The sequence below is a fragment of the Myodes glareolus genome, chromosome 8, assembly GCF_982192425.1.
Source record: "Myodes glareolus chromosome 8, mMyoGla1.1, whole genome shotgun sequence".
Lineage (NCBI taxonomy): Eukaryota > Metazoa > Chordata > Mammalia > Rodentia > Cricetidae > Myodes > Myodes glareolus.
In genome coordinates, this window is record NC_142033.1 from 3,935,014 (window position 1) to 3,958,578 (window position 23,565).

General features: G+C 46.4%; 1 protein-coding gene across 1 annotated transcript in view; it reads right to left on the reverse strand.

The window, feature by feature from the left end:
- Positions 1–23,565, reverse strand: part of Lrrc8c (leucine rich repeat containing 8 VRAC subunit C) — an 82,614-nt gene that overhangs the window by 12,164 nt on the left and 46,885 nt on the right. Inside the window, exon 3 of the mRNA XM_048447132.3 lies at positions 20,052–20,193. Within this exon, the coding sequence (XP_048303089.3) occupies positions 20,052–20,189 (138 nt within the window). The 5' untranslated portion in view covers positions 20,190–20,193. The remainder of the gene's footprint in view (positions 1–20,051; positions 20,194–23,565) is intronic.

Sequence of the window (23,565 nt, forward strand, 5' to 3'; positions counted from 1 at the left end):
TAAAGGCATGGACACTTTGGGGGTTATTAGATGTCTTTTTCATAAGCCCGCTGTCCTCTGGGCCGAGTCCTGTGTATGCGGGGACAACCGCTCCAGAAGTGCAAAGATAGACACCCGTGAGAATCACACATGCTGCATTCCCAGCACCAGGACAAACACGGTCTCTGTCTCCTGGGGAAACGGGAGAGCCAGACTGGACAGTGCCATCATTTCCTGTCTCTGTGCACACGTGTTTTACTCTGTCATCTAAATGGCTTTTTTTTGAAAAGAAAAAAAAATATATATATATACATACATACATACATACATACATACATACAGATATACAGCAAAATAGAAGGAAGGCACAGCAATACCCTGTAAGCCTCCCATTCATAGGTACGCAAACCCTTCTTAACAGCCTGCTGATACATTGTAACAATGTACAAGATGAGCTTATATTTGATGTGTCATTATCGCCCAGAATCCACAGCTACATTGCTACATTAGTGGTCTCCCTTGGTCTTGCTCTCTATGGGTCTGGGCAATGCTACAGCACACATCCATCGCTAAGCATCCCACAGGGCCGTCTAACAGCCTTAAGGCCTCCTGTATTTAGCCTGGACACCTCTGTCCTTTCCAGAACCCTACCTTGCCTCCCCAAACACTGATATTTTTACTTCCTTTACAGTTCTGCTTTTTCCAGAATGTTCTACAGTTGAATGAGGTAGTATGTGGCTTTCTCAGTTTGGATTCTGTCACTCCACACTGTTTCCTCAGGTGCCCCTGTGTTTTTGCAGCTGGCTCAGTTTGTTCTTGACAGTGCTGGACGGCAACAAATTGTCTAGATTCCCTCTTAGTGATGGTGCTTAAAACTGACGGAATGGTTAGGAAACAGCACATACTGCATGGAGGAAGTTTAGACCCAGAGAGCCAAAAGAGGGAAAAAGTCTTAAGCAAATTGTGAAAGTTTAACTGGTTATTTAATAATATAAGTGCTAGCTTAGGCTGTAGCTCAGTGTCAGAACCCCTACTTATCAGCATGCAGGAGATCCCGAGTGTGATACTTTGCAGCTCACACATGCAACCCAAAAGCAGAATAAAGTTTGTCTTTATTAGCTGTAAGAAGAAACAAAGGCCAAGCACCCCCACCTTTCACCCCAGCATTGAACAATAGCTTGTTGTCTGGGTTATCTTTTTAGTGAGGATGCTCAAAACTTTCAAGACGGTCAGGGAGTAATGTGTGCACAGGGAAAGTTTTACATGTAGAAAACAAAAGAAAGAAAAACCAGACACAGATAACCACAGCATCCTGTACACACCCGCAGCCTCCTGCACACCCCACAGCCTCCTGCACACACCCGCAGCCTCCTGCACACACCCGCAGCCTCCTGCACACACCCGCAGCCTCCTGCATACCCCACAGCCTCCTGTATACACCTACAGCCTCCTGCACACCCCACAGCCTCCTGCACACACCCACAGCCCCCTGTTCACCCCATAGCCTCCTGCACACACCCTCAGCCTCCTGCCCACCCCATAGCCTCCTGCACACCCCATAACCTCCTGTATACACCTACAGCCTCCTGCACACCCCACAGCCTCTGGCACACACCCATAGCCTTCCAGTTATCAGTGTCACAGAGTGGTACACTAGTTACAAGTTGTGGACCTACACTCATAGGTTCAGGAGTTTGTGTTACTGGGGATAGGAAGCAAGGTGTACATGAAGGATTGTACAATAACCTGGATCTTTCTCAGTGTGAAGAAGGTGCCAATCCTACATATTGTATTGGTGTGAACTTTGTCAGTGGTAAAGTTAACAACCATACAGATTGTATATGTGTAAACTTTGTCCGTGGTAAGGTTAACAACCATACAGATTGTACATGTGTGAACTTTGTTAGTGGTAGAAGATTACAGTCGTACATATTCTAAATGTTTCACAGAAACCAGACATCAGGCAAATCTTGTGGCTATAAATCAACAGGAATTTCTTGGCTTGAGGAATATGAAATGTCACAGGGATGGCACGCATTCCCATGTCATTACCCAGACCAAGTGAAACCTAAACACTGCAGGTTCCACAGAGACAGTCACCACGGCTTCTTCTCACAGCGGCACCATGGACACAGAGAAGATCAGGCAATTAAATACCGTCTTTTCCCGAGGATGACAAGCCCCAGAAGTGGCCATGGATACATGCACGCCTATAATTAGATGGCATTAACATCTGGAAGCGTCTGTCTGCTATCTGCCTTCTTCTGAGATAAAACAATTTCTTATGCACATTCTCCACATCGCCAGAGCTAAGTGCTGACTGCTGAAGATCCAGAGAGAGCCAGAGTCGGGAGGCTGACACACTCACATTAAGATCATCTCTGGGCTTTGATGCTTGGCTTCATCACCACAATTCTTTCATCACCACAGATACGGACGCCTACATTTCGGAGAGAGGTGACGCCATGGTGATGCCCACCTTTTATTGTTAATACCCCTGACTCCTGGTTGGCCTGGCACCTCCCAGCCATCTGTGGTGGGTTCACTTCCTGTATTTTGATTATGCTGACACTGTCTGTTTTCTTTGTACACACAGCTTCCCAACAAACAAGGAATTAGGTTGAAAGCTGAGGGAGGGAATAAGAATTGCAGGGACTGATGATGTTTTCCAAGTAGATCAGTGGATTACTGAATCCATGGAAACTTACGATTTCAATAGGAAAGATCTATTTCAAAGTTAAAAACACACGGGAAAATTTAGTGGATATAAAAACCTACAGGAATATATATTATATATGACTACTCGGCTTGGCTTATATCTTTGGTAAATTTGAGATATTTTTTAAATATTCATTTATTTTTTAAAAATATTTATTTATTTATTATGTATACAATATTCTGTGTGTATGCCTGCAGGCCAGAAGAGGGCACCAGACCCCATTACAGATGGTTGTGAGCCACCATGTGGTTGCTGGGAATTGAACTCAGGACCTCTGGAAGAGCAGGCAAAGCTCTTAACCTCTGAGCCATCTCTCCAGCCCTAAATATTCATTTATTATGTATACAATATTCTGTCTACATGTATGCTTTCAGACCAGAAGAGGACACCAGAACTCATTACAGATGGTTGTGAACCACCATGTGGTTGCTGGGATTTGAACTCAGGACCTTCAGAAGACCAGGCTGAGCCATCTCTCCAGCCCCTAAATTTGAGATATTTACCTACAATTATGTCCCTGAAACAATACAGGAAAAGCTACTTCTGAGGCAACATGCAAGGACAGACTGACATCTTGTTCAGCAGCTACAGTTTGCTGCTAAGTCTGTAAGGGGGAATAGAATCAGAGAAATTGGGAATGTTTAAAAAAAAAAAAAACATAAATCTTCTGGCTTACCCACAATGTATCAACAGCACAAAGGATACTAGAAACACCCAAATAAATAAGAAAACCATTCAAAGAGGATTTTTTTAAATGAAGATTATTTAATAAATTTGCCATAATATTTGTCAATATCATAACGATATTCTATCGCTCCCAAGGAGTGTGATAATGCCAACTACCAGGGTCCAATCTGTTGGAAGGAACAGACCATATTATTCTTAAAGGAGATTAACTGTCTGTCATTCATTGTGACATCACAGGGGCCTGCCATTAAGCAGGGCCTGTTACAATTGTTAGGCAATTGTCTGAGCAGAGCCAAGTCTCCTCTTTGCTCTTGTTCCAGGGAGGGCCAGAGCTTCAGAGATGCTCATCTTTGAGGAGAACCTTCTGGTTGCCAGGGGTTAGCAGGTTCGGGTCTGAGCCCTGGATGTGAGATTTTCCTTGAAGTCAGTCCCTGTGACTGCTCTCCTTAAAGCTACTCCTTGGAGCCCTCCCGTGTAGGGAGGGCTGTGTACTACAACATGGGAGTCAGCGCTCTAGCCCAGAGCCACACCCTCAGCCCAGGAGTCATGTTCTGCAGCTTTTCCTTTCTCAGAGCTGATGTAACAGGATGACTCCAGCATTGGTTCTGTCTTAGGGAGACAGCGGCCTGGGAGGACAGCTCAGAAAGGGACACCAGCCTTTCTCTGATCTCTCTCCCACCCACCCACCCTCCTTTCTGTTTCCTTGCTAATTTTCACAGCTCTGCCCGGTCCCTGCTTTGTTCTGTTGTTGTTGCCATTAGTTTTGCTGTTCTGAACATGACAGACCACAATACCAAGGAGGGCAGGCAGTCCCTCTTCTCCCCTTCTGAGACATTTACAGGAGAGAAAGTCCTTGTGACTTATGTGAGGTCTGACCCAGTTCAGCAGGAGAGTGTTAGTGGGGATTGGGCCACAGCCTTGGCATTAGCTAAATGGTTTTCTTGCCTGGCTTTCCCTCGATGACTGTACATCTTTTGCAATACTTCCCGCAGGAGAAGTATAGGCAGCCACTGGCAGAGATAAGAAGGTGGACACGTGACCTTGGATCCTGGGGCTCTTGGTCTCTAAGTGGCTTACCCAACTTGCTCACACTTCAATCACACGAAAATGTCCCAAAGGAAATGAAGGTACTTCGAAGTCTATAGCTAAAGAGGAAAAATGCTACTGATTTCTACTACACTGTGAATCATTTTTCAGAACAAAGCTGAAATAAGGGCAGGGGAGACGGCTCAGTGGGCGACCTACATTCAGATCTCCAGAACCCGTACAGAAGCTGGGTACAGGGGCATACATCTGTAACTCCAGCACTAGGAGGCAAAGGCAGGCAGATCTCTGGAGTTCAAGGCCAGCCTGGTGTAAACAGCGAGTTTCAGAACAGTCAGAGACACATAGAACTTGTCTCAAAAAATTAATATAAGGAATTGATTGAGAAAAATACCTGAGGCCAACCTCTGGCCTCTACTCTTAAGTCTTCACACCTTTATTCTTTTTATCAGTAAGTGCTACCCAATGTGTCTGTCTATCATCCATCCATCCATCCATCCATCCATCCATCCATCCATCCATCCATCTCCCTGCTCAAAGTCATTATTTGCTAGAATCCTCAGTGTGAACATTTATGAAAACTTTAACCTAGTCTTACAAATCCCACCTTTTGTAATACCTTGTAACACTTTATTTCAGAAACATAATTTATTCCTATGTTTTTCTAATCGTGTGTAAAACATTAAGGGCTTTGATTTTCCAAGGTAGAATTAGTTTCCTTTCTTTGTTGTACAAATAAATCTGAGGTTTATTTATAAATGTGTGTATGCCTATAAATAAATTTCAGATTTATTTATAGCTATCCACTGTAGAAATTATAGTGTTTTAAGGAGTACACACATGAATTTCTACTCTGAGACAGTTTGAATATCTTTAGGACTCAATCCAAGTTTGGGGTAGTCATCACTGAGCACGGTGCCTGCAGCTACAGGGTAAACTGACACAGGAAATAACTTCTGTGCTGCTTGGCCTCTGTAACGACTCCATACAACCTTCTCGGGCAGAGACAGAGTCTTAAATATTATGCACTCCCCACAGTTCCTCACACAGTCCTGGGAACTCAGTCAACGTTCTGTAAATGTGCGTTGATTTATCTGCACTTTCAGGAGTGCAAGTTTCACAGAACAGGGCTCTTCTCGCCCCAGACGGTCTCAAGGGAAAGCATCCACGTGCCAAGGATAAACTATCTCCCTTGGACTTCCACTGCACATCTTTCAAATTCCCTTTGGGTGCTGACAAGGTTACTCTGTGAAAGAAATGTAACAACGGAAGACCACAGCCCTCAGGGATAAGACTGAGCCAGCATCATGAAGACCCAACCATTAGTGAAGAACACTGATATTTACATGAAACACTGTAAACCCCTGAACAACAAAAAGCAAGGCCTCAAAGTTCACTTAAAACTGGCTTAGGATAGAGACTGGAGAGGGCGCAGGAGAGGGACTGGAGAGGGCGCTTGCAGCTCTTCCTGAGGACCTGAGTTTGGGTCAGCATCATGTTGTGCAGCTCACAACCACCTGCAACCACAGCTCCAGAGAACCTGATTCCCTCTCTGGCCTCCTCGTGGACATGCGTGCACGCGCGCATACACACACACACACACACACACACACACACACACACACACACATCAAAATAAAATAATCTTTAAAAATTGCTTTAGAATAAAAAGAAAACAGAAGAAGGTTTTAAGGCTCAGGTCAGCTCATAAAAATCCAACCCAAGGGAACAAGGTCACGGAATGACACTACAGCACCCGAGCACAGCAGAAATGTCCACCTGAAGATATGACATGTAACATCTGGGGAATGGTAAAATTAGGTCTCTAGACTTCCGGGCCATGGTCCTGTTTTACTTTCCCAGTTGCTATGGTTACGGCAGGCTATATACTTGCATTCAGAGCTAAATCCGCCAATTAGAGAACATACACACATGAGCAACACTTAGACTCAGCGGGTTGTAGCATGTGTGTGTGTATGTGTGTGTGTGTGCGCGCACACACACACATGCACACAACAATAAAGAAGCACAGGTCATGAATTTGAGAGGTGAGAGGGAACACAGGAGGAGCTGGTGGGTGGGGAGAAATTACATAAACACAGGAACTGAGCAGGTTATATAAGTATATACATATAAACAGTCAATAACATGTATTGTTACTACATCCAAGAGGCCTTGAATTTAAAGGAGAATGGGAGGGGTATATAGGAAGGTTTGAAGGGAAGAAAGGGAAGGGAGAAATGTAATTATAATCTCAAAAAAAATCCCTTGGAAAATAACAAACTAAAAATAAAAATACTTACGTATGAAATTTCAAATAAAATAAATGTTAGAAAAAAGGACTAGGCAAACCAGATAAAAGCCTGGCTGTACCCTGGCAACTTAAATTTTTAATTAAATAATCACAGCTGACTAAACTGAAACAAATGTCTAGTTGTGAAACGTATTCCACGTGAAAATGACACACACGTAAGTCACAGGACATGGAGCAGCAACACGGCACCAGTCTGGCAGCTCCGTCTTTACTGACGAGCTTTGGCAGAGCAGGAAGGTCGATGTACATCACCTGGGGAGAAAAGTCATCAGCAGGGACACCTAGCTCCTACCCTGCAAGGTATAAGAATGGCTGGCTTGGTAAGAGATGCCTCCCTGGGGCAGTAGTGGTATGGATGTTATGGGATCAACCAACTGCTCTCTGATTGGCTCTTGTCATATGACAGAACTGGTGCTTTTTATGGGGCTAAGAACCCATGACTGAGATGATCAGAGACCCAGCAGAGAATCTACCACTATTACTCTGTGAAATGAACATAGTATTAAAATGATCACTATGCACTTAAATTTATACCCACAGATTAGTACATCTCTTTCCCATTGCCACAGAAGCTTCTTGCAGTTGGTGATTAATACAGAGACTCACAATTGGTCAATATGCAGAGAATAAAGGACCTGACAGTGCTCAGCCCTAATTGACGGTGACACCCCTGTCTGAGAAGCTCAGGGATCGTAGTGAAAGAGGGGTCAGGGAGATGTAAGAGCCAGAAATAGTAGATGATTGTGGTGAAAAAAGTATTTTCCAGACACGACATGCCTGTTATATCCACGAAATGACAGATGCTGAGACTGTATTACACAAAACCCATACAAGATCAACCCCACAAGACCCTTGCCCGGGCTGGGAAAAGGCTCACCACGTCCCACGTCTATCTGAGGGACTACAGCTAACTAATGCCCACTGGGGGAGGGAAAGTCAGTGTCTGCAGGATGTGGCCCTGATAGGCTATCCATGCTCAAGCAGACGGCCCACACCCATGCACATACTGGCAGCACAAAGTGAACACGGTGGATTTATAAAAGAAACATGAAGTTAGGAGGGGCACAGTGGGAGGACGGGGAGTCATTAGATACATACATGAAGTTCTCACCAAAATCTTTAAAGAAACCTTTACTATTGCCAAAATTTTGTGGCTCTCCTACATTCAATGTGTGATCCCACAGAGGTTATAACCCACGGTTTCAGAAGCTGGGGCCGAAGGCACCAGGTGAGAATCAGGCATGTGTCTAGCCTGGAAGCTGCACGGCTCCTCCAGAAGCAATGCATCGTCTGTCCTGTACTGTAGCTGGCCAAGTGTTAATGAGGAGGTAATGATAATGATAATTGCTTTGGGTAACCCTTGTGGTCCCAGCTCCCAAGACAGTGAGGGCCTCACCTCTTCTTAACTCCGAGGAGTCAGATGTAAAGCTGGAAGCTAAAACCCAAGACACTTGGTATTCCTGAGAATCCGAGCATTTGGGGAGACTAGATGATGATGCTCAATGTGACTCAGCGCTTGCCTCGGTCTCACTGAAGTGACCACCATGAAAGGGGCCACTCTGCCGCACGCTTAGTCTCTGCCATGCTGTCTCTTTGGTTCTCCATGTGGATCGTTCCTTTGTGGATGCCCACAGCCTCCTCCGCTCTGTTCCCTTGTTCTGCTCTGCTTGACCACTCTATGGCTTCGCTCTTTCAAAGGACTTAAGTCTCAAGTTATAGTTCAGATGTACTTGCTGGTTTTCATGCAAGGAGCTTTTTCAAAAATCCCTCCCTCTCTCCTCTCTCCTCTCTCTCTCTCTCTCTCTCTCTCTCTCTCTCTCTCTCTCCCTCTCCCTCCCTCCCTCCCTCCCTCCCTCTCTCTCTCTCTCTCTCTCTCTCTCTCTCTCTCTGTGTGTGTGTGTGCATGCGGTTGCCATGGTACTCATGTGGAGATCAGAGGGCGACCTCAAGGTTTCAGCCCTCACATTCCACATTGCGACAGGCTCCCTCCTCCCTCGCAGAGGCTCCTGTCAGGCTGGGCAGTCCCTGAGCTCCTGGGGCCTCCCATGTCTCCACCTCCTATCTCTCTGTTGAAGCTTCTGAGTGACTGTGCCAGGCTCAACTTGGGTTCTAGGACTCAAACTCTGGTCCTCCACATGCACACAGGTGTTCTACCTACCGAGCCACCTCCCCAGCCTGGGTGCGGACATCTTTATCACTACTGAATCCTCATGATGCATGGATTCTTCTTGAAGCGCTTTCTCCCGTGCCCCTCCCCTACCCTCCTGAAGGTGCTCTCCAGTAACAGAAACTCATGATCTAACATAACATTCCGGAAGGGTCTTGACTAAATCTCCATTCTAGGAAGCACAGACGAGGCTTAAGCCACAGATACTTTCCTTGTGGAAGTCTGTTGTGATTCCCACTACAGCTCCTGTATCAAGGGCTTGATTCCCAGGGCAACAGTGTTCAGAGGCGGGGTCTCTGGGTGGGACTGGATCATCAGGGCTCTGACCTCATCAATACACTAGTCCAGTAATGGATAACAGGCTACTGGAGGTGCCGGAAACTTAAATGGGGTCTGTGGAGGAAACAGAGCTCATGAGGGCATGTATGCAAGCCAACATTCCCGGGTGCTTTCCCAATGCTACCACACGCTTGCTGTCAGTAGCTGGCTAACGGGTGCCAGCTGTAACTCTCTGCTCATTTCCTAAATCTACTCTTTTAAGCAGTTACATATGTTTGCTGCTGGTTTCCATTTTGAGGGTATAGGGATGAACCCTACAGATGGGTCTTATTAAGTTTATAATCTTATACATTGGATATAGATTCTTTAAAAATGCATTGGTGCTTTGCCTGCATGAGAGTATCGGATCCCCCAGAACAGAGAGGTATGAGCTGCCATGTGGGTGCTGGGAATTGAACCCGGGTCCTCTGCAAAGGCAGCCAGTGCTCTTAACTGATGAACCAACTCTCCAGACCCTGGATATAAATTCTTATAACTGAATTCTACAGTAAGGGATGATGTATCCTCAGAGCAAATAATTTCCCCTTATGAAACTTAGTGCCAATGACTTATCTAATTGTGAAGTAAATCAAAAATGATTACAAAGCCATTTCCAAGTCCCCATTTGAAAAGAGGGATGAGATTTGGAAAGAATGTGTGATACAGTCTAAAAGGGGAGCAGGAGAATCCTTTACAGGGAGGGGAGAATTGAGTGTGCGCCTGCGCACATGTGTGCACATGCACGCATCTGTACATGGCTGCCATGTATGAAGACACGCAGGGAAGGGGGCCTACTGTGCACGCTCTCGGACGGATGGAGATACATTATTACTTTCTGTGGTCCGTCTTCTCTCATGCTGCTCTCCCTTCTGTCTTTTCATTCTCTAAATCATTCTTTCCTATTATCATGATAAATAAGAATTCTTCATTTGGGGGAAGTGTATGAAGTCTCTCAAATAGCTAGCTGGAATTTTATTAGTATTGCTGTGGTTCTAATTCTGGGAACCGGATGTGTGTATAGCTTCACTTCTGTGTGATCTGAAATGTGTATCATCTGTTTATTCAAATACATCTCACGTTTTCACTGGACACCTAAACGTTTCCTGTGAAGATCTTGTCTATTGACAGCTGGCTGGGTTCCCAGATACTCAGCTTCTCCTTTGTTTTTCAATGGCACTTTTTTTCCTCAAAAGCTTTTTAATTGGTATGTATATTTCTTGCTGGTAGCATTGATTACTTAATTAACAATTAATTAACCAATACATTCATTTATCCTTTTTCTGAGACAGGGTCTCATGTACCTAGGGTATATCTCTGTAACCAAGACTGCTCGTGAAATCCCCACTCCTTTGTCTCAGCTTTGCAAGTGCCGGGATTACTGACATGCAAAGTCATGTCTGACTCATTCACCTATTATATACAGTGAGTTCCTGGCCCCAAGGATGATATATGGATTGCCTTTATCTAACTCTCCAGGGCTTGACAAAGAACAGGAACCTGCATGTTATTCTTAGGCCATCTGATACCATGCAATGCCAAATACCCTATCACACACGAATGCTAGATATTCCCACAGGATGGGAATTGTGAAATGCATGGAAAATTAAGGAGAAGCAGGAGCGGCACATACTGTAGGGACTGAAAGGCTCCAGACACAAGGCAGAAACTTCCCAGCCTGCAACTGAAATGTGGCCCAGCTTTAACCTAATCTTGTGTGTCCTGAGGGCACACAAGAATCACCGGTGTTCTGGGGTGGGTGGAGTGGAGAGGGAGAGGAAGAGTGGATCTGAAATCAGAAGACTGAGAAATTCAAGGTCATTCCCCTTACGCTTCCACCCCATCTTCTTCCTTTTATTTTACTGTCTGCCCCTGGGTGGGCCTGAAACTCACTACGTAGCCCAGGCTAGCTTCCAGCTTGTACCAGTCCTCCCGTCTCTGCTTTCTAAGTGCTGGGCTGACATGAACTGACATAGAGCTGATCTGGATCTTTAAATAGCGGTTTTCAGGACTTACACACACAAACAGCGACAGAGACTAAACACATGATCAATCTCCGTGGTCTCACGTAGAGAAAAGCATGGTGTTCTGTCAGCACCTTGTGATTTGAGGGAAAAGATATATTAAGAGATAGTAGGCGCTGGGCATGGTGGTACACACCTTTAATCACAGCACTCAGGAGGCAGAGGCAGGCGGATCTCTGTGAGTTAGAGGCCAGTCTGGTCTGTAGAGTTTCAGGATAACCAGGGCTGTTGCACAGAGAAATACCCTATCTCAACCCCTAATACTCCCCCACCACCACAAACAGGCAACAAAATAATATCTACAATGTCGAGGGAAAGGGAAATCATTCACTGACTGGCAATGCATGGTGCCAGAGGGTCTAAGAACAGCACCTGGATTCCTGCCTTTTGCCAAATTCGAGAGACAGACGAAAGGCAGTTCATATTTTACTCTTGGTGCCAGGAACTCCCTGGACTTTAAGTTGTCACAGTGGGAAGAAGAGAAGCAAAGTCCCGAGCAAGACCAAGACATCCAACTGAATAAACCATAATATGAGGGTCCTAAGGTGGCAAGATTTCCACAGGGGGTGGAGCGGGGCTTTGGAATCATGTTGCCTTCATGGTTTTCCACCGTCGTGGCACACGGGATGACCTTCAATACAAATCTCACAGCTGAAATGATGTTTATTTAACAGTCCTCAAAGTCTCAAGTAGAATGGTCACATAGATGTGGGTACAGAGAAATTTATACGTATCTTAGATGAGGTCTTTGATTTTTTTTTTCTTGCAGACAAGGTCTCTGTACCCAGGCTGGCATCAAGTTTATGGTACTCCACCTGCCTCAGCTCCCAAGTGTGAGCCCAGCCTGAGTCTCTATAACCAACTGAAGTCTTATTTTAAATCTGCTTATTGGTGCTTCTGCTATTTTCCAGGATATTGAACTTAATTGAAAATCCTGAATTTCCAGGATATTCACCTTAAACTAAGGATGTGTAAGAACTTTGGGGCTTCACCTATAGAAACAGCAAAATTCAGAGTATAGCATTCAAACAAAGTTCTCTAAAATCACTCCAAATTTCATGACTTCTCCTGCCTGGACTCTCCAGGAGCTGCCTGTGAACATTTTTACCCTAAGTCATTTGCCATAGCTTGATAAAGAAGTAGAGATGAACTTCCACAGGAACCAGAAACCTAAGTGGCCCCCACAACTCTGCTGTGCAAGCTGACAGCATGAACCTGTCGGCTGGTTTGCCTCTGTGCTCGGACTAACCCTCCTCTCAGTGCTCGGACTACCCCCACCCCCACCCCAGTGCTAGGACCCTCCCCCCACCCCCAGTGTTCGGACTAAACCCACTGAAATACTTTGGAAAATGGTCTCAAGTCATTGAAATAATTCTCCTGTGGCCCCCACCCAACTTGGAGAGCAGGAAATACCATTCCTGTGTAACAATCACAGGGCAGGTCCCTGGGGTTTCCCGGGACTTGCATCCCCCAATTCCTGTTTCTGGTCCCTAACTGCACATTCTATATTTGCGCCAGGCTGCCACAGGCTGCCGTGCATTTGGTTTATAAGATAACCTGGAGTCATTGAAATCTAAAATAATCTGTTTTTCCAGGAAGCAGCAGACTGGCCTTGCAGGATTTGGTCTGTTTTACCGAGCGTGCCGAGTGTCTGAATAGTGCTGTTGATAGCACAAGGCTGGTTGTTTATCCTGTGGGTCCTTGACAGTGAATAACCGTACGGGAATAGGATACGCACACTCCTAGACTCTCTTGGCTTATGAAGAATTGATTCCTGCTTCTTCTGCGGACTGGTGTCACGTAAGGAATGCTATTTCCACATGTTTTTCTGCCACTGTAGTTTTGAAATAGCTACTTGCTTAGAAATGAGTAAATATTTGTCAGACAAATAAGACAAGAGTTGATTCTAAGTTTTGCGTTTCAGGGCAGAAAAGAACCTAACCAATAGCCCTTTTATAGATGATGTCACTCCCCCAGTGCTATACTACGTGAACAGTATATTTTAGGGGTAAACACAAGCAAGTGTGACCGGTCACAGAGGAAGCAGTTTTCAAGAGGCTCGGGCTGCAGGGTTATGATTCCACCGTCGGTCAACGGCCCAACCTCTATGGATTTCTCCCTGCTGTGCGTTCTAACCTAGGAATTAATCTGCTTTGTAAGGAAGGCCAGAGAGGACTGCATCTTCCTTTTTCATGGGGAGCAGCAGGGCACTAAGCACCTTTTAGCCGGTTTATTATCACCGTGGAGACGGGAAGGAATGCGAGCTGCACAGAGGCCCTTTGTGTTTTAGGATTTGTCAGTTACTAAGCCAGTTTCAGAGGATTCCCGCTGCACCACAGGGCCTGAATGGGAGCATATGGAGAACACTTTCCCAGGGACAGTATGTCCTGGCGGAGCGGCTCCTCGGCACTTTAAATCCTTTAATAATTTATTGCAGTCCCCCCCCCCCGTGCTTCTTAATGCAGAAGCTAATATCTTATAGCAGGCAACAGTTAACAGTCTCTAAAAAAATCTGAATCTGTAAGGCAGACACTCTGTAACTCTGTAACTTCATATCCCCACACTGGCCTCACGCCCCCCCCCATCCCCCCTATCCCCCCCATCGCTTTTTGTTTAAATAAAGTTTTATACAGTAAAGTATGGACATGTGTACAACCCTCCCCCAATATTCCACACCAGTGTGTGCAGGGCAAAACATTCCACAGGGTATATGTATAAGCTAGAGCAGGGGTTCTCAACCTGAGGGTCTTGACCCCTTAGGGAAAGCATGCCCTGCGTATCAGATACTTACACTATGATTCACAACAGTAGCAAAATTACAATCACAAAGTAGCAGTTAAATAATTTTATGGTTGGGGTCACCACAACATGAGGAACTGTATTAAGAAGTTGCAGCATTAGGAGAACCACTGGGCTAGAGAGAGGGATCCTGAGAGTTGGGTAGCTTCTGCCTAGACCCACTTCTCAGCTGTGGGGCAAGTCATCCCAACTTTTACCCTTCCAAATTCTTATCTAAGACACAAACTTTCTTTTGCTACAGGCTCATACCAAAGGAAGTCCATACGGATTCGAGTGCAGGTGGCTTACAGGCTACTCAGTGGCAGTGTTGCTAGCATTCCGACTAAAGGGATTCTTCTACTGGAAACCACAAACAGGACGCTGACTAGTCTTGACTCTGCCCCCAAGATGGCACCTGGGCCTCTGACACTGTGGATCCCAGGAGGGTCTGTGAAATGACCAGGCTGCTTCCTGCTTACGCTGACTTTTCTTCCCATTTTTATACTATTTGAGAATTCACTATATCGTCTTCTCTTCAAGTTCTTAACTTCCTGTGACTGAGATGCCGGCACCATGCTAAATATTCTCACGAGTCACTGAGGTGCACACACGGCAAAGGGTCACTTTATGTATTCTCATGATCTTCAGATTGCTGACACTGGGGTTTGGGCTGGAATGTCGGAATGAGTTCCAAACTCTGCAGACTTGGTAACTTGATGCAATGTCCTCACTTCTCGGAACTGTGGCATCTCAGACTACACTGTATCTAGTCCACTGGCATCAGATTCCTTCTCAAGGGCTGTAAAGATTAAACAACATGTGCAGAAGGTCCAGGCTAGTTACCCTATCTTCTGGGAGTCACAAAAGCAGGGGTGGGTGGTCCTGGGTACTGCTACGGCTTCTGCACAATAGACTGGATGGGGATTTGCTGCAGACAGATACTGTCACGTTGTAACAAAAGAGGAGGCTTAAAGTAAGCTTGACCAGCGTCTCCCCCAGACCCCTGAGACTTCAGACACCTCTCAGGAGAGATGCCCATTGGAGACACTACTTTTATTTTTTTTTGAAAGATGTTCTCATGGACCCCAGGCTGGGCTTGTCCTTGTTACATAGCCAAGGATGAGCTTGAATTTGATCTTTCTGCCTCCACCTCCCAAATGCTGGGATTCAAAGCTTCATGCCTGGTCTATGTGGTGCTGGAGATGGAACCCAGGGCTTTGTGCATGCTAGACAAGCATTCTGCTAAATGAGCTGATCCGCAGTTGCACTACAGATATTTTGGTGGACATATTCTCTCCTGACTTGGTTTCCAGAGAAGGGCTACTTCTCCCGACTTCTGAGCTCTCCTTTCTGCTCTCTTGCCAGCCCTGGAAAGCCTGGAATGTGGGTTTGTTAGGAAGTTCCTACTCTGTGTGGGAACTCTGCCCACTCAGAAATAGATGTGCAGCCTTCCTGTTGACCCAGGCACCTTTCTTTACTTCCCAAAGTGGCATTGCTAATCTTTGTCCTCTTCTTTGAGGCCGGCATGGCACTACTTCCCTTGGTACCATTTCCTGTCATCCACAGCCAAGCCACAAAGTTTCTCCAGATGTGTTTCCTTTTACACCACGGAGAAGCCAATCCACAAAGGCTCATCTTTTCATGTCCCTTCCAAATAAATGACATTGTCATTCTCTTCTGGTAGTTGAAGCTCCCAGTCAAGGGGTTTCCTGCCCCAGTCAAGGGGGACCCTTCTACCTAGACCCATCATGTCCTCACTCCTGGAGATGAGTACTCCCTACACTCCTCTCTCTTCCCCCTCTGCAGGATCTCCGCTCTCTACCTAACACTTGGCTGTGAGTCTGCATCCTTCTCCATCCCTTCATGACCACCCTTCATGCACCCACCTATGCACTCAATCTCACAGACCAGGTGCCTAACATGTAACTTGGACGTAACATGCTCAAAACCGAACCTTTTCAGTTGCTCCAGTCCGAAAACCTTAGAGACATCGCCGCCATCACTTTTCCCCCTCACATTTAACATTCAATCATCCAGAAACGCTTGACCTGCTTCCCTCAATACACTCAGGACAACTGCTCCCAGTCTGGTCTGAGGCACTAGGTTGATATCTGGATTACTATACTGACTTTCCAAGTAACCAAGTGATGCATTCTTGCTTCCTTTGCACCTGGACTGCATCTCAAGCTCCCACACAAAAGTGCCTCGGTCTTGCTCGCCCTCTCTTATATCTAGACAAGGGCAAGCCGCACCTCCAATGCTTGGGTTTATGAGACACTCTCACTACGTAGCTCTGACTGGTCTGAAACTCGCTTCTTGGCCTTGGGCTTGTGATCCTTCTGACCCTTGGGTACCGAGATTAGAAGCATATCACCTTGCCTGGGTTTACATTGTTTTTTTTTTTTTTTCCCCACAGCTGGAGTGGCCATGTTAAAATACCACATTAAGTCAGGTGTGGTAGCACACACCTTTAATTCCAGCACTTGGGAGGCATAGGCAGGCAGACCTCTGTGAGCTCAAGGCCAGCCTGCTCTACAGAGTGAGTTCTAGGACAGCCAGGGCTACATAGTGAGACCCTGTCTCAAAAGAACCAAAACAAATAAATATGTAGGTAGGTAGGTAGGTAGGTAGGTAGGAAAGAAGGAAGGAAGGAAGGAAGGAAGAAAGGAAGGAAGGAAAGAAGGAAGATGATGGATAGATGGATGGATGGAAGGATGGGCGAACAGACAGATAGATAATTCTACCTCATGAAAACCCTCTGCTCAGGATGGTCCAAGTGGGTCCTATCTCATTTGAGCAAAGCTGCCCTCAGAAGTTGACAAAGCTCTGCGTGATGTGACTGCTGCTAACCTCTCAGGTGCCAGCTTTCCCTTAACTGTGCCAGGGAAAACTTTGCTTGCTTGGGTCACTGTCAGGGGCTGCCTAGGTTCGCCTCATACACGGTACTGGAATCACTTACTGAAGGGACTAAGCGGTCGGTTGGTGGAGTGGTCCACACTGGTCTCTGAACATCTCCCTTCTCCCTCTTGCCAGGCGTGTATGACAGAACAGTCTACACCTCTGCTTGGATACACATGCTCCCCCCAAGTCAGAGAAATCCAACAATGGGCTCCCTGACAGGCACATATTGCTCTTTCAGCTTAGACAAGCTGACCAATCAGTGGGCACTTAGAATCCCGTGCTCCAGCTTTTAGCCTGGAGTGCTCCTTCCAACTACTTTCCTGTCCATCTCCAACTCCTTGGCCCAAACCCACACTTGATGACATCCCCTGGGTCTTTCTCCCGTCTGAGTGCCAGAGTTTTATCTTGCCCTTCCTGCATTCTAATTTTTCTAACAATTGCATAAAATTTTATCCATAAATTGCAATTCTGTGGTTTTGGCTACCCGCTGTCGATTGTGGTCCTAAAATATTAAACGGAAATTTCAGAAGTAAGTGATTCATACATTTTAAAACGCACATCATGCTGAGCAGTGTGGTATTAATCGCTTAGTAATGGTCTTGGTTCTCAGGGTGACTGTGGGGGCATCTCGGCACTTGCAGTCCTGTAACCTGTATTTTCCTTAAAATAAAATAAATATATTTTATTTAATAAAATAAAACTCAAAATGACCTTTGAGTACCAGAAAAAGCGATGGATAACTTGAAAGCCCCAAGAGAAGTCTCAGTTTAACAGGGAAAGAAAAAAAAGATTTGCTGTGATTGCTAAGGTCCATATAATTGGAGAACAAACAGGAAACACCAGGCGTGGTGGAACCTTTCAGAACGCACTGGAGGTCTTGCATGCATCTATCGCCGCTCGCTTTATAGCTGACTCACTGTCTGTCTTGTTTTCTTCTTTCCTTTCCCTCAGCTTGAGGTGCATTCTGAGGATTTGGTGTGTGTGCTCTCGCATGTGCTGCAGGAAGAGCATGGTCGTCTGAAGTCAGGACTCGCCTGCCGTTGGTTCTTAGGATCCAGCTCTGCTCGCCGGTCAGCTCTGCTCGCCGGTCAGCTCTGCTCGCCGGTCAGGCTCCGCAGCAGCGCCCTTCCCGGCTGAGTCACCTCTTCCTTCCTCTACTGTCAATTCTTGGTAGAGCAGAGTCTGGTACACAGTTGTGTCTTCTTCAACAGTTATTTTATTTATGAGTTAATCTACGTTTTCCCTCTGTTTTAGACTTTGGTTTCTCCTTGGTATTCTATTCTGAGTGGGTGGGGAGAAGGGAAGTGTGTTTGTTTTGTATCGAGACGTGGTTTCGCATAGCTCAGGCTAGCCTGGAACTCATTACATTGCTAAGGATGCCCTGGATTCCACTCCTCCTGGTTCCAGTTTCCAAGTGCTAGGATTATGAGTGTTTTCTACCAGGCTAGCTAGCAAAATATTTTTATTGTTCAAATGAAACGCAATGAACATAGTATTAGGGACTAGGAACAAGGACTCTGGATCTAAATCGCTTGGGTTAAAGAAGGGCTCTGCCGCCCACGGGGAAGTTCCCCTTAACCTCCGTGTACTTAGGACAGTGATGGCTCCTGTCTGAGAGCTGGCACAAGGAAGGAAAGACTTGCCGCAGGAGTCAGATGTCCAGAAAGATGCCCGGCACACAGGCAATGTTGGGACGCACTTTAACAATACCAAATCTTTAAAGGCCTTTATTTCTACACTGTATTATTTCTGGAGATTTTTTCTTTCTTCCTACTTCCTCCAGGCTGTTCTTCTTGAAGGTCCCACCCACCCAGAGCCTCCAACTTCCATCCACTTGTCCAACCACCGAACTAAGGCTTCTAAGGGTAAGATGTTACTTCTCTCTCCTTAGTCGGTGAGCTGGGTGGAAGCTGTCTGCTGTTGTTACTCACAGCTTCAGTGCCTAGGACTCTCCTGTTCTCCACCCGGCCTTACACCTCTCATCCCTCCCCCGAGAACCCTCCAGTGCTGTTCAGGACATCCTTTCCCTCCCTCCTTCTCTTTGGATTCCACTTCCAGGCACCACACTGACGTCATCCTAAGGACACCCAATATGCAGCAGTCCTTCTGAGGGCTTCCCACCAATGCTGTGCTCTTTGTTTCGCTTCTTCCCCATCCTGGCACCTGCTCCCTGCCCTTCCCCTCCCCCTCCAGCTCCCACCCTCTAGCTAGCTAGTTCATTCTCCAATTTTTATTGCAACAATTCCCTTTTTCTCATTTCTAAACTAAGCTGAGCGTCTTCCCCATGTACTTCCTTCCTACCTGTGGTGCCAGCATCACTAACCATCTCTTCTGCTCACCCGTCAGCTTAGCTCCCCTCAGAAATTGACTACACACAGTACCTAGGCCCTGCAAGTGTGGGTCCTGGCATAGTAACAGGCATGAAGATATATCTGTGTAGAAGGATACACGGCTTCTATCCAGAATGCATTTGTGACTGAGTTATGCTTTAATTCAGAACTAAACACTTGAGGGCATCTTGGTTTCTCCCAAAAATATTCATTCTCCCAGAAAAAGACACAGGTTCAAGCATAAGAGGCAAAGAAAAGCAAAAGGCTGTATGTGACAATGGAAGTGGCCTTGTGAATGGGTCACTTTGAAGGCCGCGAAAGGCAAGGAGCCCTTCTGGATGTTAACGGCATCAAACCTCACTTGAGCAAGAGGCTTCCTTGCATTCTAGCATAGTTCCGTCTCTCAGGAAAGTTTAGCAAATGAGTTTTCAGGCTCCCTGTCAGGATTACCAATGCCATAGATAGCTAGAGAAGACTGCCTATTGGTTACCTGCAACCCCCACCCTATGTAGCCAGCTCACCCCACAAGCAGCCAGCTCACACAGCCCCCCGTGCATCAGCTCACCACTCCCCATGCATCAGCTCACCACTCCCCATGCAGCCAGCTTGCTCCTCTCTCTCTCCTCCTCCTCCCGCCCCCACTTTCTGCCCTGTACAATGCTGGGGATTGAACCCAAGGTCTCATGTATTTATTCCAGGCATCCCCCACCAGCAAGCTGCGTTCCCAGTCCAGAAGAGCCAGTCCTTCAGTTACACCCTTTGGCTTCCAGTCCTCCGAGGGTCGGACACTTACCTGCAAAGTACATCCGAACACTCCGATCATCAGCATGGCCACCGAGAGGTAATCCGTGAACACATCCCACCATGGCTTCAGCACCCGGAAGGCAGGCTGCTGCTCGGAGAACTGCCGGAACTCCGTCACAGGAATCATGGTTCTGAGAGAGGAGAGAACACTGGTGAATTAACTTCCCTCTGGCCATCACAGAGGGCGTTTCTGTCTGGGTGTTTTATTTATTTATTTTTTTTTAAGCAACATTTGAAATGCTTTTGTGAATCGCAGGAGCAGGACCTTCTGGAGCCAAAGGGCTCCCAAGATGCACAGTGCTCCTGACCCAGTGAGGGACCACCAACGGGAGAACTGAAGAGAGTTGCAGACAGCTGAGTTATCGTCTGGTAACCAAGCTCCCTCTGTGCTCCTTGGACTTAGACAAAGCCAGGTATTCCCTGGATCCTCATTTTCCTCAAGTGTAGCATGAAGATGCTGCCACAGAGATGGGGTCCACGCTTTGAAATGTCTTTGCTATTCTGTGTGTTATTTCTGTATGCATTTGTTACTGCTTTACGGGATGGATTAGTGGGTGCTTCCCTCACTCCAGGGAGAAGGAAAACCATGAGGCTCCATGGTCATTGTCCTGTAGTAGACTGTGCGTGTGCGTGTGTGCATGTGTGTGTGTGTGTGTGTGTGTGTGTGTGTGTGTGTGTGTGTGATTTCCTCCACATCTTTTTTGCCTAAATGCCTTTGTTTCAATTCCTTTCCCATTTCTTTCATGCCATATTCCACTGTGAATCTTAAACACATCCTGGTTTTCTATTCTGAGAAATTAGTTTATCCTGGAAACTTGCTACACTTTGGGTAAGTGTTCTCTAGAGGCCAAGTGTTAATCCAGGTACAGCCGCCAGCCTGTGGTGCTTTGGGAGGAGGAAGACCTTTAAGAGGTCAGCGTCAATAGAAGGAAATTAGGTCGCTGTGAGCGTCCTTTGAAGGGAACCCAGTGCTGGCTTCTCTCTCAGTTTTCCTTGCCTGATGTGATTTCACACCAAAGACACCAAAGCAATAGGCAAACAGGCGCAGGACTAAAGTGTTTAAAACCATGAGCCAAAAGAAACCTTTGGTCTTTCGAAGATGATTTGTCCCACCCTGTTTGTTCCAGTGATACAAGATGAACATAAAAATGGATTCTCTATAAAAATGACGGCTGAAGGTGCACCATCCTCACAAAGCCCAGGGAACTGTGGAAGAGGAGGCCGGAAGGAGATGGGGGGTGTTATGAGGTACCGTTTCCTCGACAAGACATGGCACCTACAATTATGAACACATATTCACCGTGGATACCTGCACATGGCTTGATGAGACTGGGCCCTAAGACATTCCACTGTGAACTGGGGCGGGGCTGTGAGGCCCACAGCTGCCTGAGGAGCTCTCAGCGGTTGCTGCAGGAGGAAACTGAGCCAGAGTCCGCTGTAGAACAGCAAGTGCTCTTCAGGGCCGAGTCACCTCTCCAGTCCTTCCCCCAAATATTTAAAAGCTACTGCTATGTAAACGACAGCAGCGGAACACACACGGTGCCCCTGAGGTTCTGGGAAGGGAAATGGGCACACTCTCTTCGTTTCTTCTCTCACATGCCCATTCTCAGAACCTTCACTGTGACCCAGGGCTCCTGTGGATTTGTTGGTGGCCACAGCGCTGAAAAGTTACCATAATGTTCATTCTGTCTTGCTGCTTCAAAACTATTTACTTTTTGTTTTGTTTCGAGACAGGGCCTCTCTACATAGCCCTGGCTGTTCTGAAATACACTATGTAGACTAGGCTGGCCTCCAATTCATAGAGAGCCACCTGCCTCTGCTTCCCAAGTGCTGGGACTAAAGGTGTGCGCCGCACCCAACTACAACTGTTTCTTAAACAATTCGGGCTTTGCTCTTTTGGGTTTATTCATTAATGACGCCGGGAATTTTAGCCCTCAGTTCTGCTAGCCCATTGTCTACTTGACATCTGAGCAGTACTGAAGTGGGTTTTCTATCTTATTGAAACATAATTCCAGGCAAACTCTACCAGCCACCACCAGCTTCCTGAGAACCGAGTCTACTGTATGTTATACATGTGCACATGCCCTAGTTACACATGTGTGTCCGAGTTACACGTGTCCCAGTTACACACGTGTATCCCAGTTACACATGTGTGTCCTAGTTATACATGTGCAACCTAGTTACACATGTGCATCCTAGTTACACATGTGTCCTAGTTACACACATGTGTCCTAGTTACACGTGTGCCATAGTTACACATGTGTGTCCCAGTTACACGTGTGTCCTAGTTACACACGTGTGTCCCAGTTACACATGTGCGTCCTAGTTACACATGTGCATCCTAGTCTGCTTTCTATTGCTGGGATAAACCATGACCAAAGGCAACCTGTGGTGGAAAGGGCTTATTTGGCTCACACATTCTGATCACAGCCCATCTCTGAAGAAAAGCCGAGGCAGAAACTCAAGCAGGCAGGAGCGTGGAGGTGAGAGCGGAAGCAGAGTCTATGGATGAACCCTGCTTATAGGCTTGCTTTCCATGGCTTGCTCAGCTTGCTTCTTTATAGAACCCATGACCACCAGTCCAAGGGTGACACAAAACCTAGTGGGCTGCTCCCTGTAAATCATGGATTGAGAAAATGCCCCAACAAACTTGTTCACAGGGCAAGCTGATGGAAGCAGTTCCTCAAATAACACTTTCTCTTCTCAGATGATTCTACCTTGAGTCAAGCTGACAAAATGAGCCAACAGTGTCCTTAGAGCACATTTCAGGCAAACCCTCAAGCACACCCAATCATTCCAGAGACTCTGAGAGTGCAGGGCTAGCTCCCACCATCTGGCCTTTTCCCAGGGAGTCATGACAGTCTCACTGTCCTCCTGTGCTGAGGTCACTGCTTGACAGTCACAGGCCGGCTCTACACCAGCTGGATTTCCAAGTTCCACTCCAGAGGAGCTTATTCTGTGTGGCATTCACGTCACCACCACCACCCCTGGAAAGCATGAAGCTCTGAGCAATGGTGGAGACATGAAGGACAGGATCCAGATGCTCATTCACCTGGGGCAGCGCTGACCACTCTGTGACCGCGGCAACTCCCGCAGCGCACCGGTTCTTTCATGGTTTGGTTGTTGTGTCTTTCACAAGTACCCGCAACCTTTGAAAGAACTGGGCTCATTCACTCAGGTGGCAGACAACTTCAGGAAGGAAAAAATATGCCACAGTGGAGCAGGGGGCTCTCAGCCTTGTTCTCCCTTTCATGCTCCAGATGTAATGAGAATCACAAAGTGTTTGCTATGCTCTTGAATATTTAACGTTAGACATGAAAAACACAAAATTTTTAAAACATGCATTCATTTATAAAAAGTAAAGTACAATATAAAAAGTGTTGGTTGCACATTAATGAATGCTTCTCATGAAAGTCAATCAACAAGACTATGAATTCAAAAATGGGAAAAATCCTCATTACATCTCAACATACATTATTATGAAAAGTCAAATGTTCCAAAAC